The following is an 11,881-nucleotide window of genomic DNA, read 5'->3' as shown; positions in this document are numbered from 1 at the left end:
AAAAGAGATAAGTTCACAGACTCGAGAGGTCAGTTTTCACGCCTGGCGATCGCATTCATATCGAGTTGCAATATTGCGTGACAGTCCTTTGTCAGTTTCTTGATCATGTTCGCATTTTTTCTTAAATGTTCATTCACCGAGCAAGTTGGAAGCTCTTACAATGCGCTTTTTATGTTTGAAATATTAAAGGTTAGCCGGTATAAGGGATTTCGGCGCGTGGTTCGGTGTTAACAGGTTTTAAGAATAATTACGCGGACTTGAATCAAACGGTTGTTTAGCTTTGCGAATATTTGCGAAGTCGTCAATATTGTTTGCTAAGAACGATTAAATTTACGAACAAAGCTTTGTGATAAAGCAAAATGGTGTTTGAGTGGAATTTTGGTTTGCTTCACTTGCCCCAGTCTGCTGTATTCGACGCTGTTAGTGATCTTGGTATCCCCTGAGGGGATACCAAGATCACTAGGGATCTTGGTACGGGGGTACCTAAAATTGGGGGATACCAAGATCACTGCGACAGCGTCAATGGCGGATTGCGAAGAGAGAAAGGTTAGTATCCTCGCTAATTTGTAACGTAAAAAGGCCATCCGAAGTATCTTGTTCGTGATTGTTGTTCGAAAATGAGTTTTCTATTTCTATTTCTCATTTATTATAACTGAAATATTGGTCGTTGTTGTCTAAATTGCTGCATTTGGTTAGCCATGTGTATCGCATTAGAATGACAATGCTTTTAATTGACATTCCCTATTTAGATTCTTGTTCAGTTTGGGGAAAGAAAAAAAATAGTGCTTTGGAAGTTTCCCCAAGAAGATATCGTTAAAAGATTAAAAGAGTGCTTCTCGATTGAAGAAAGTACGGATGTGTTTCTTCAGAAGTTTGACCGTGAGTTCAACGAGTTCATCGATGTGGACCGGTTGGAGGAAATATCTGGGGGAGATAAGATTAAAGTTTGTATCGCGCAGCGGCTCGTTGCTCCCGAGAATGTCGATCTGTATCACCATTTTTACTATTTTTAATAAACGTTCTTGTTGTGTACAGTATCTTTGTTTGTTTTTTTATTTTTTTAAATCCATTGGCTATAAATTATTAAGCTGACGCTATTTCCGAAAGGACCGGGGCACTTGGGCGGGGGTATTTATTCCCATTAGAACATAAAAACTGCCACAGGGTGCGGGGCGTTAAACAACTTTTGATGTAAGTTCCTGTCAAATGCCCCGCTATGTCCCGGCCGGGGGGGTGCGGGGGTTTATATTGACTGGTGCATAATTGCATCGTTTTGCAATATTTTTAGGTTTCTGTGTAGTATATTGGATGCCCCGCATACCTGCCAAAGATAAATTTCATATGTTCAACCTTCTTTCCGTACGAGTATTTTGAATACCCACAAAAATTCGACAAAATTTTATGGCAGCGGGGACACGAAAACGGCATTTCACCTTTTGCCGATTTTCTCAAATATAAAAACCCTTTGAAAATTTTAAATGTCATTTTCGTAAATACCTTTCACCAAAGGGTTTCTTTTGACTGAATATGAAGAAATGCGAATTAGCAGTTTTGAAATTTTGTTCTCGAAAATTACAGTCGGTAGCACTTAATTAAGCGCTATTGTAATGATTTAGATATCAAACTAGTTTTTTTCTTCTTTTAAGATCGGTAACCTTTTTGGAGTGAAAGACCCTGTCCCCGGCGGTCTCCGTTCACGTGTGGTCTATATATAAGTTTGCATTTGCGGGCTGTAATGCCTGTTATGTCGGCGAAATTTCCCTTTCGTAAACGGTCGTTGCCATTTGAAACGGTCGATGCCATTTATCAGAACGGTCGTTGCCATTTGAAACGGTCGATGCCATTTATACTTTGAACCAAATCGCATGAAAGGATCTTTCAAACTTCTTGAGAGTATCAGATGTTTGTTTAGAAATGTCAAGCGATTCTAAAAATTATTTTGGTTTTCTAGTTGACGAAATATCCGAGCTTCGGTATACCATAAGATCGCTATGTTCTCGACACTTGTAAAAAATTGGCTCAGCCCGGAAGTAAGAAATATTGAAACAGAAAACTGCAGAAAACCTCACGTAAACGAATGAATGGATGAATATCTCCATTTACTTTAGTAACCTAATGAGAATATTCTATGCCTGTTTAGAAATGCCAAGCGGTTCTTAAAATTATTTTGGTTTCGAAGTGGACGAATTCTTCGAGCTTGTACATACTATTAATAAATCGCTACGTTCTCGACATTCGGCATGCCGGTATGCACAAGCTCGAAGAATTCGCCCTGAATTCGTCCACTTCGAAACCAAAATAATTTTAAGAACCGCTTGGCATTTCTAAACAGGCATAGAATATTCTCATTAGGTTACTAAAGTAAATGGAGATATTCATCCATTCATTTGTTTGCGTGAGGTTTTCTGCAGTTTTCTGTTTCAACATTTCTTACTTCCGGGCTGAGCCATATTTTTTACAAGTGTCGAGAACATAGCAATCTTATGGTATACCGAAGCTCCGGATATTTCGTCAACTTGAAAACCAAAATAATTTTTGGAATCGCTTGACATTTCTCAACAAACATCTAGTACTCTCAAGAAGTTTGAAAGATCCTTTCATGCGATTTGGTCCAAAGTATAAATGGCATCGACCGTTTCAAATGGCAACGACCGTTCTGATCTTCACATGAGCCCGGTTTACGAGCTGTCTCAGTTACCAGGACGGATTTTGACCTCTGTTCATATGGAAAATTTTAGCCCGGTTGACGGGGATAAAATTCAAGAAACGAAGGCAAAATGGCGACACGTTAAGTTGCATCTTTCGCGACTATCGTAGCTTTATTGACCCATGTAACTTTATTTATAAAGCTAATTCGCATATTTCTGAAGTGGAAATAGATACAAGGCAAAATTAAGCCATTTTGTCCACCCAGTTACGAAAGGGAAGCTATTTTCTCAAAAAAAGTTGCGTCCCGGCGACCGGGCTGGAGCGTTCATATGGGAAAATATTCTTCCCGGTTGTCGAGATCTCGGTTGCAGAAACCGAGATATCGGTAACCGGGCTGGCCCACCTTCTCATATGAACGCATCCAAAATTTTACAAGAAAATAGGAGTGAGCCGAGATCTCGGTAACTGGGCCAGCCCGGTCAACCGGGATCATATGAAGAGGCCCTGATGAGAAATGGCATCGACCGTTTCAAATGGCAACGACCGTTTACGAAAGGGAAATTGGCGAAACCACCCGACATTTTGCCACACGCGTACGTGAGCACTTAGCCAGTGATAAGGCCCCCACATTTTCAAACACCTTCAGAATTCTGAACGTTGTCGCTTCTTGTGTTCAATAGATTGCTTTCATATTTTAGATCACGCCTCTACCAGCTTTTCAACTTAAGATAAAGGAGGCTATCCATATTCAAAAGGAACTACCTTGCCTCAATCAGCAATTACACCATGTAAATCTAAAATTATCCTTCTAATTCACACATTTTCACGTTCTGTTGTTACTACTTGTCTTAATTAGCATTTTTTTCTACTTATTATTCAACTCACTGTGCTTTGTAAACCATTCAACTGAAGACGACAGATGCTCTGTCGAAACATGTCTTTGAAACTTAAAAAAATTGTCGTTTTTCTTAAAATATTAATGTTAATTTAACAACGGCGACATGTCTTACACTTGCCCCTCTACCCGATAGAACTCTCATCCACAGACGAATTGTTGTAGAGTTATATGGTTGCAAAATACCAGATAACATCGGTGAATGCCATACATAACTTTACAACCGGAAAGACAATATGTTAGTGTCTTGTAAGTAAAGATCATCCTCATCTCCTTCCTTCGTCTTTGGGCCGCCGGCATGAACATTGACATGGTGGCATGAACATTGACTTAAAATTCTAAATTCACATTTGTATTCTCAGACTAATATTCTGATGTTCATTAAAATTTTTGTCATGTGCGCTGAGCGCGCGCGTAATCTCGCGTTCTGTTTATTTTTAAACGACGCGCACGCAAGACATTTAACGTACGATCAAGCGTTCCTTTTAAGACATCACATTTACACTGATGAAGGGGTTTCCCCGAAACGTCTGTTTTTAAAAAAACTATTTTGCACTCCAAGAACACTTATTGAACACTTATTGTAACAATTGAGTGCTACGCAGCAAAACTCTTTTTATGTGACATTTAAGACAATATGTTGTTTATCAGAGCATAAGAAACAGGGATGACGTAATCAAGTAAGCTAGGCTATGGTACGTCATCTCGGACGAAAAGTGACATGATATCGTTATAATTTTTTTTAGTACAATATTATTTATTTGATAATTTTTAGTGTTGTTGATACATTTTTTATACATCTATAGCTAACTAAGAGAAGTTGTTTGAACATGTCGCGTACATGTGCTGACATTGTGAAGAAAAGTAAATGTTGGTCACTTTTCAGTAACCTTAGTGTGTTATGATTTTCAGTCATTTGTTTTGAACGTGGAATCTGAGATGTCAAGATGTCACGTTTGCCATTCCCTGTTCAAAGCTCTGCTCTTAGACTAATTGCAGGGAGTCCGAAGGCTAATATGTAAGAAAACTTGGGTGTCCAGCTCTAAAAAGCTCTTATGATAGATCTGCTGTTACGTTTGTCGTACTTTTGTCGCTGGTTCTTACGAAGCACTCTTTTACACCTTTAAACGTTACAGGAGGATTTGTCATCTCCTGAATGAGCATGGAAAATACAATGTCTTTGGCTCGCGTCACGCAAAGCTTCTCCCTTGAAAACACTGCGTGACGACCAAATGACAGCTTTGATAATGTTGCGGATATTTTTTGGTCTTTATAGTTTAGGTTCTGCGAGTTCATTAAACTGCTATTTTGTGCGTGTTTTATCCTTTGATGACGGCGATTGGTCTCAGTTTAATCGCCTTTTTACTGATTCCTGCATCATGACCTAGGAAAGAAAAGTTGAAATTTGGTAACACGGATCAATACGTGAGAATTGTTAAATATAGTCTTTAAATAATAAACTAGAGATATTCTGAAAACAGATTTATGAAATGAAACAACATGTGAGAGCAGTGAAGTACAAAGGAGAAGAAAGTTATCGACTGGAAACTGTTAAGTGTAAAGGTACTTAAATCTCAGAGGAAATCTCTCCCACATAAAGTTGGTCCTTCGAACCGGATAGGAAACGCCTATTAGGCAGAGACACAAGATCAGTCTTTAACATCTCAGTCGTTGCACACGACGAACATCTTATTCTTTGACGTGCAACTAAGAGTCCTTTTCTGTAAACGGCTAGTTTTTATGACGCGTCTCGTCTTGGTCTTGATCTCGTCATGTCCTTGAAATGGTGCAAATATAAACTTATCACAATTACATAGTTATCTCACTGAAGACAAAGAGATATTCATTACTCACAAGTATTGACTACATCGGTGACGTTCTTGTAAGACTCAGGAGCCTGAAAAAAGAGAAGGTTCGAAATAAAGTACCTTATTACATGAAATTTTCGCAATTAATGGATGTTGCCGTCAATTGACTCAAGAACAATAACTCATGCACGTACAAGCATAACCTACTTGTAGACATTAACCGCTCTGTAGTAGCTGTTGCCGAGATTTAGTCCCACCCTTGCTTTTTTGTTAATTCTGACGTTATTTTTTCATTAAAGAAGTCGTTTTTACTGATTTAATTCAAGGGCATGTAAAATAATATTGCCAAGGAAATTTAAATTGTGTCTTACTCAAAAACGCGAAATTAAAGTGATTCAAAAAACAAAATTTTCGCAAAATCGCGAAATTTAAGTCTTGCAAAATATGCGAACCTCAAAATCGCGAAATTAACGTGACGCGATAATTTAATGTAATAAGGTACAAATTATCATGCATGCATGACAGGGCCTTGGAGTTGTTAAAAGAGACCACAGCTGTAAGAACGAAATATACTTTACTGAGTGTAACAGTGAGTTTGAAGAGTTTTTCGAGGAATTGCACCATCTGGAAAGGGGGGGGGGGGGGGGGGGGGCAACCTATCTGGACGGGGGGGATTGATAAAAAAAAAAATAAAACAGGAGAGGAAATGTAAATGGGATTGTGAGATCTACAATCGACTGAGGGATAATAATAGAAGTGCACAAATAGAGTTGGAACAAGCGGGATTTCGAGATGCTTACAAAGATATCTTGATCACAGTGAACGCAACGGCAATGATTTCATTTTTTGAAAAAGCACTCGAAAATTGACAGGATCTGATTAGGAAGTGAGGATGGCTTACAATAGCGAAGATGGGAGTGGATTCACAAACTTGACAGCGTGAGGTTCGCGTTTTCGCGTTTGTCAGGCTACCTTTAGTTAAAGAAGCAGTGTCACTATATTTTAAGCCATTTTTCTGATTACTTCCAAATTGAAGGAAACTTAGTCTTCTAACATAAGAAAACATCAAAGGAGTTCTATAAACGCTAAAATGACCAAGGATGGTTTCAACGGACGAAGATTAAGACAGATTGCGGACAACAAACTTGAAAAAAAAAAAAAAAAAAAAAAAAAAAACTAGCCAGTTTTTTCAAGATGAGTTCTCCGTGATGTAGCTCCTTTAATACAACCAAACACGGCATGGCTGTGATAGGGAAATCACTATTTACCTCTTCCATGACTAGCTTAGGGGAAGCTACTCTGATAGAGATTCCCTTGGATTTAAGACTATCGAGCACATCTTGATAGTCCAGATTTCGCCTGAAAACAAAATAGATAAAATTGCCCGTGTATATTATTAACAGAATGAGACTTGGCGGTGATAGCCTTCTTAAATAACAATTGTGGTTTACAAGAGAGGCGACTTCTTTAAAACATCCCCCTTCCCCCGAACTCCCGAGAGAGGAGATGGCAGAAATTCGGGCTTGCTTCTCTTCTCTTCTCAGTCGATACGTTTAACAAAAATAAGTACATAGAAGAACAGAATAAATTGTCAAAACACTGTCACATACCGTGCCTTTGATCTGGATAATGCTCTGCCCTACAAAAACAACAGAAAACATACGCTCTACAAACAGTGCACAACCTATTATATATTAATGTTAATAAAACTCTAAAATAGCTGTCGGTCAGTCCTATTGGTATTTCTCGGATAATCAGTCAGTCAGGAGTCCAATAAACTAGCGTAACTTTTCACATTAACCCTACCGTTTGACTTGTCTTTCAAAAGTATCGACTGAACATGACCCCTAACTTCTTTCAGTTGCCTCATCTTATTCTAAACGTCAGTCAGGGGAAGGATTCACTCTCTTACATAAGCTATATAGGTATGTGCGGCGCCAAAGGATATAGTTTTCGAGCCGTTTTGGTCTGAAATAGGGTCAGCAAATAGGTATATTGTTTTGGTAGAAACCTTTTTTTTAATGGTTGCTATTATTCATCCCTGAAGAAGTGTAAATTGTATCCCATCTTTAATGTTTACGCAAACCAAAGCAATTCCTGTGTAGGGTCTGATCAGAAATATGTATCGATATTGGGAACAGGTCTAAAATAGGGAAGAGAAAATCGTATCTTTTGTCTGGAATAGTGAAAGGGGTTTTCAGGAAGCGCACCTCGCATTTCCCCCAGGCCTAAATGGTGAATTTTCGTGAAAGTAATCTAAAGAGTTCCGATTGTTAGTATTCAATCAAGTTATAGAATAAGGGGCTGGTGTGTTCTGTAAAATTTGTCACAACAGCATGACGCAATGAAGAAATGCTTTGCTGCTTATGCAATTTGTATTTTTTTGAGCTGTGATTGTACACAGAAACAGTATTGGTGATGGACGCACGGCATTAAAAACGTTCTTCAATCTATGGTTCCTTATCCAATACAAAGCTGAGTAGATCACTTACCGCCCCGTGACAAGTTGTGCCAAACGTCTGTCTCATTCCTTTCTCCGTTCCTGTCAGAACATAACTGAAAATGGCAAGAAAGGTAAGTACATGAATCATGGGCAAGCACAAGCACAAGGGTCAAAAATTGTCCTTTTTTGCGTGATCGCGCTTGTGCTTGCGCTTGTGCTTGCGTCGCTAGCGAAAACCAGGCTTAACAAGCAGGAGGGCATTTTGCGTGCGCATGCGTCGATATGGGCTAGTGCGCACGACAGAGAAGTTCTGCTATCGATTGTTTACATATTTTTCAGTCACAATTTATGGCCTAATTTTCAGCTCAAAATGAAAGGTGTTTTAAGTTTTATTTGCTGCATACGATACTAAGAGTCCTTGCTTTATCTTCTGACAACAACAAGCATACTTTGGTGTCGGCGTGCCGTTTATCTGATCGACTTTGGCTATGTGTATTAAACATTGCGCGTGGACAAAATGGCGACCCAATGTCGAGAACCTAAATACCTTGCCCATGTTTTTAATAGCTAGGAGATCTAAACGGACAAAGCGCTACGGCTACTTAGTATTAAAATATAAAACAGCAGTTTTAACTATACGATGTTATAATCAAGTATCCCGGGTTTGAGCGAGTGGTCATGATTTTGTTCAGATTTTTCATAAAACTGCAATTTCATCGTTCTCACGATGCAAAAATCTCAAAATCTAACCTTGATCTCCAGCGTCTACCGATGATATATGGAGCCTGAAGTACTTGAACTATCGTCTAATGCTGCGAAGGTAGCGTTAAAAAATAGTCTATTGTGGTAATTTTTAGCTTTCTTTAACGTACGTTCTCGCTGGTTTATTCTAACAGAGAAACTATCGTTTGTGATTATTTCCTTAAACTTCAGCATTGGTCAAAATAACTTCACATTTCGATGTACCACAATTATTCCGTCGAACAAGAAAAGAGTTACTGAGATCGGTCTAAATTTTAAAGTGTTATGGTAATTCTTTGCTGGTAGACTATTTGTTTACATTTTACTATGTTAATTAGTACATTTTTGGCTCCTTTATCAAAATCTAGCCTTGATCACCAGTCAAAAAATAGCATGAAACGAACAAGCGATATATATATTTTTCAGAAACGTTCTAATAACTGCTGCATAAAATGTCTTAAGAAATAATTTTTAACTATAAACAATGTTATTTTCAAATTTTCATTCAACGTTTGTTTCTTTAAGATTGATGTTCGTTCTGTTACAACGACTGTTTTACTTCTGTGTCGCCTAAATGTGATTTAAAGAACTGCAGTTCTTGTTCCAGGAAACCCTGTTTGCCAGTCGAGGGCAAGTTGGCTTTGCTTTGGAGTCATCAGTGAGCTGTATTATCATGTGCAGAACACCCAAACATGTCTTTCCCCTCAGGGAAAACCCTTTTCTTTGGTGGCCGTCCCTTTAGGAAAAAAATCTCCCGACAAGCTATAATATTGCTCGCACTCTGCCTGTATTACAGCAATTGATTTGATGTGAAGTTTTGATCCTAATATATCACACTCCAGCACACGAATAAATGTTTTCCTCTTTTTACGGCCTGTTTGATTTTTGTCGGTGAAGGCTTTCCTACCTGTCCCACATATTTTCCCATTATTTGCAACAACGATCCCGAAGCAGGCCAGAAAATCTGCTTTATAAGAGCCTTGCCACACACAAAACACTTTTTCTAAGCGAAATTTACGTCTATATTAAAATATGTGACGATAAACAGTACAAAAATCAAAGTTTGAATCTTCCGCGCCATTTTTATTCCCAAGATCACGCGGTCTTTGTACAGCGGTTGCACGCATGCGCCCGCAAAATGCCCTCCTGCTGGCTTAACAGGTTTTAGGTTCTTATACGCGGGTTATAACTGCATCAAAGAGGACATACATATTTTATTCACGCGTGTGTTATTTAAAACTACCTTATGAATAATTATGGCAATTTAGTCACGAGATATTATGCTACAAGTGTTTAACTGCGTTACCATTGCGTTACACTGTTGCTAATCTGTGACTTTATAGTTTTCATGCGCAATGAACCGAAACGAAGCGTGCCTCAGCTCATGGTTAAGCGTCGGCGGTGATCTAGTTTCTCGATAGCACTTCTACTCTAGCCTTTTCCGCTGTTTTTACGGACGTCGTTTGCTCCAGAAACGGGTACGTAGTAATTTCTGTATATTAGTTTTTATCGCTTCTTGTCGATTCGTTAACGTGTCGATCGCTTATTTGCCTAGAAAAAGGCTTGTAATTTGACAGACGATCGATTTCCGTTGTTATGTGAAATGTTAATGAGTATTTTTCATTCAGTGTAAAACGGTTATTGCGTATCTTTATCTCAGCCTTAACGTTACACGTAAAGTCAACAGCAACTACAGAATTCGTCGCGGCATTAATTTTGATACAATCCGTGTACCTTAGTGCCAACCGATTTTCAATTACGTAGGAAAATAAAATTCAAATGTATTTTCGTTTTTCGTTTTTCTTCCGCGCTGTAAAAATGGAATTAAAGTCCTATTTTCAAAATCCGTTTTTTTTTCCTCCATGAAAAAAGACATCCGACTTTCCTTTTCGCTTTTCAATTTTCTTTGCCTGGAGGAAAACGGAATTCGAATTCACTTCATGCTTTTCGTTTTTCGTTTTTCTTTAGCTCTTAAAAAAACGGATTTGAATTTTCGTTTTTGTTTTCTTATGTAATTTGGAAAAAAATCTTTTCAAATTTGTTTTTCGTTTTTCCTTTTCGGCCAAACGCATTGAAACTGACAATCTTTGTTTTGGCGGTGCTGTTCCAAACTTTCATCAATACTAATGTGGGTATAACTACAATTTACTTCCTCTTATGACAGTTTACCTTTTTGAGTTGCAAACATTTTCTGTGCGCCGTGAACAGCTTCGTCGCTTTGTTTTCGCTTTGTTATACCCATACAAGTATTCATGACTGTTATTCTAAATTTGGAACACAATCTTACCTTTGTACGGCGGCTCGAACTGCGATGTCGAGCACTCCATCCGCGACCGGGCATTCTTTTTTCTGATTCCTTGGTGATTAGTGACAAGCTCTTCGAAAGTATGTTTCTGTTCGATAAGAAACCGGCGGACAAAGTCTTCATCAAGAACAGCTTCTAACGCCGACATTTTGTTTCTTAAATATTCCCGCCAAAACAAAGATTGTCAGTTTCAATGCTTTCGGCCGAAAAGGAAAAACGGAAAACGAATATTAAATAAATCCAGTTTGTTTTCCAAATTTCATCCGAAAACTAGAAAAGAAACGGAAAATTCAAATCCGTTTTTTTAGATATAGAGAAACGAAAAACAAAAATCATAAAGTAAATTCGAATTTCGTATTCCTCTATGTATAAAGAAACATTTTTAAAAAAACGAAAATGAAAGTCGGATGTCATTTTTCATGGGTGAAAAAAAAAACGGATTTTGAAAATAGGACTTAAATTCCATTTTACAGCGCGGAAGAAAAACAAAAAAACGAAAATACATTTGAATTTTATTTTCCTACGTATTTGAAAATCGGTTGGCACTAAGGTACACGGATTCTAATGCCCAATTCAGTCCTTATAACCAAAGGTTAAGTAATACATAAGCACAAAAAAGTCAACGATAAAATCGAGCTACGTTATTCAGAGTCACCATGACATTATTTTCAACTTTCAAATGAGGAGAATAAATTGTCAGAAATAGTTCGTCGAAGACTAACATAATAAATAATTAATTATGTAATGTCACGCAAATGGTTTAGCTCGAAATTGAGTCCTATTGGACAGATGGTGTCAGTTCTCTATCAGCAACATTCCATGCACTAAACAATCGAACTTCTTGCACTTCTTAAGGACGAGAGACTGTTTGTCGAGATCTTCCGGGACAATACAGTGTTTTTTTTCTTTTGTGCAGTCAACTCCAAAAAAAACCTATTGCCGCTGTTACAAGCCCTTTTTAACATATACACAACTGAAATATTCTTGAATAAAGGAAACTTCAAAATAATAGTGGAAGCAGGATAGAAGTTTTGAACAAA

General features: G+C 38.0%; 1 protein-coding gene across 1 annotated transcript in view; it reads right to left on the bottom strand.

Annotated features, from left to right (window-relative positions):
* Positions 1–4,101: 4,101 nt before the first annotated feature.
* Positions 4,102–11,881, bottom strand: part of LOC144629040 (RNA-splicing ligase RtcB homolog) — a 35,323-nt gene continuing 27,543 nt past the window's right edge. Inside the window, exons 16-20 of the mRNA XM_078487203.1 lie at positions 7,845–7,908; positions 6,963–6,991; positions 6,621–6,711; positions 5,399–5,441; positions 4,102–4,928 (exon numbers count right to left, since the gene is read on the bottom strand). Coding sequence (XP_078343329.1) covers positions 4,864–4,928; positions 5,399–5,441; positions 6,621–6,711; positions 6,963–6,991; positions 7,845–7,908 — 292 coding nt within the window. The 3' untranslated portion in view covers positions 4,102–4,863. The remainder of the gene's footprint in view (positions 4,929–5,398; positions 5,442–6,620; positions 6,712–6,962; positions 6,992–7,844; positions 7,909–11,881) is intronic.

Source organism: Oculina patagonica, chromosome 10, assembly GCF_052425735.1.
Source record: "Oculina patagonica isolate OP01 chromosome 10, crgOcupat, whole genome shotgun sequence".
Classification (NCBI taxonomy): domain Eukaryota; kingdom Metazoa; phylum Cnidaria; class Anthozoa; order Scleractinia; family Oculinidae; genus Oculina; species Oculina patagonica.
This window is presented reverse-complemented; position numbering and strand designations above follow the sequence as displayed.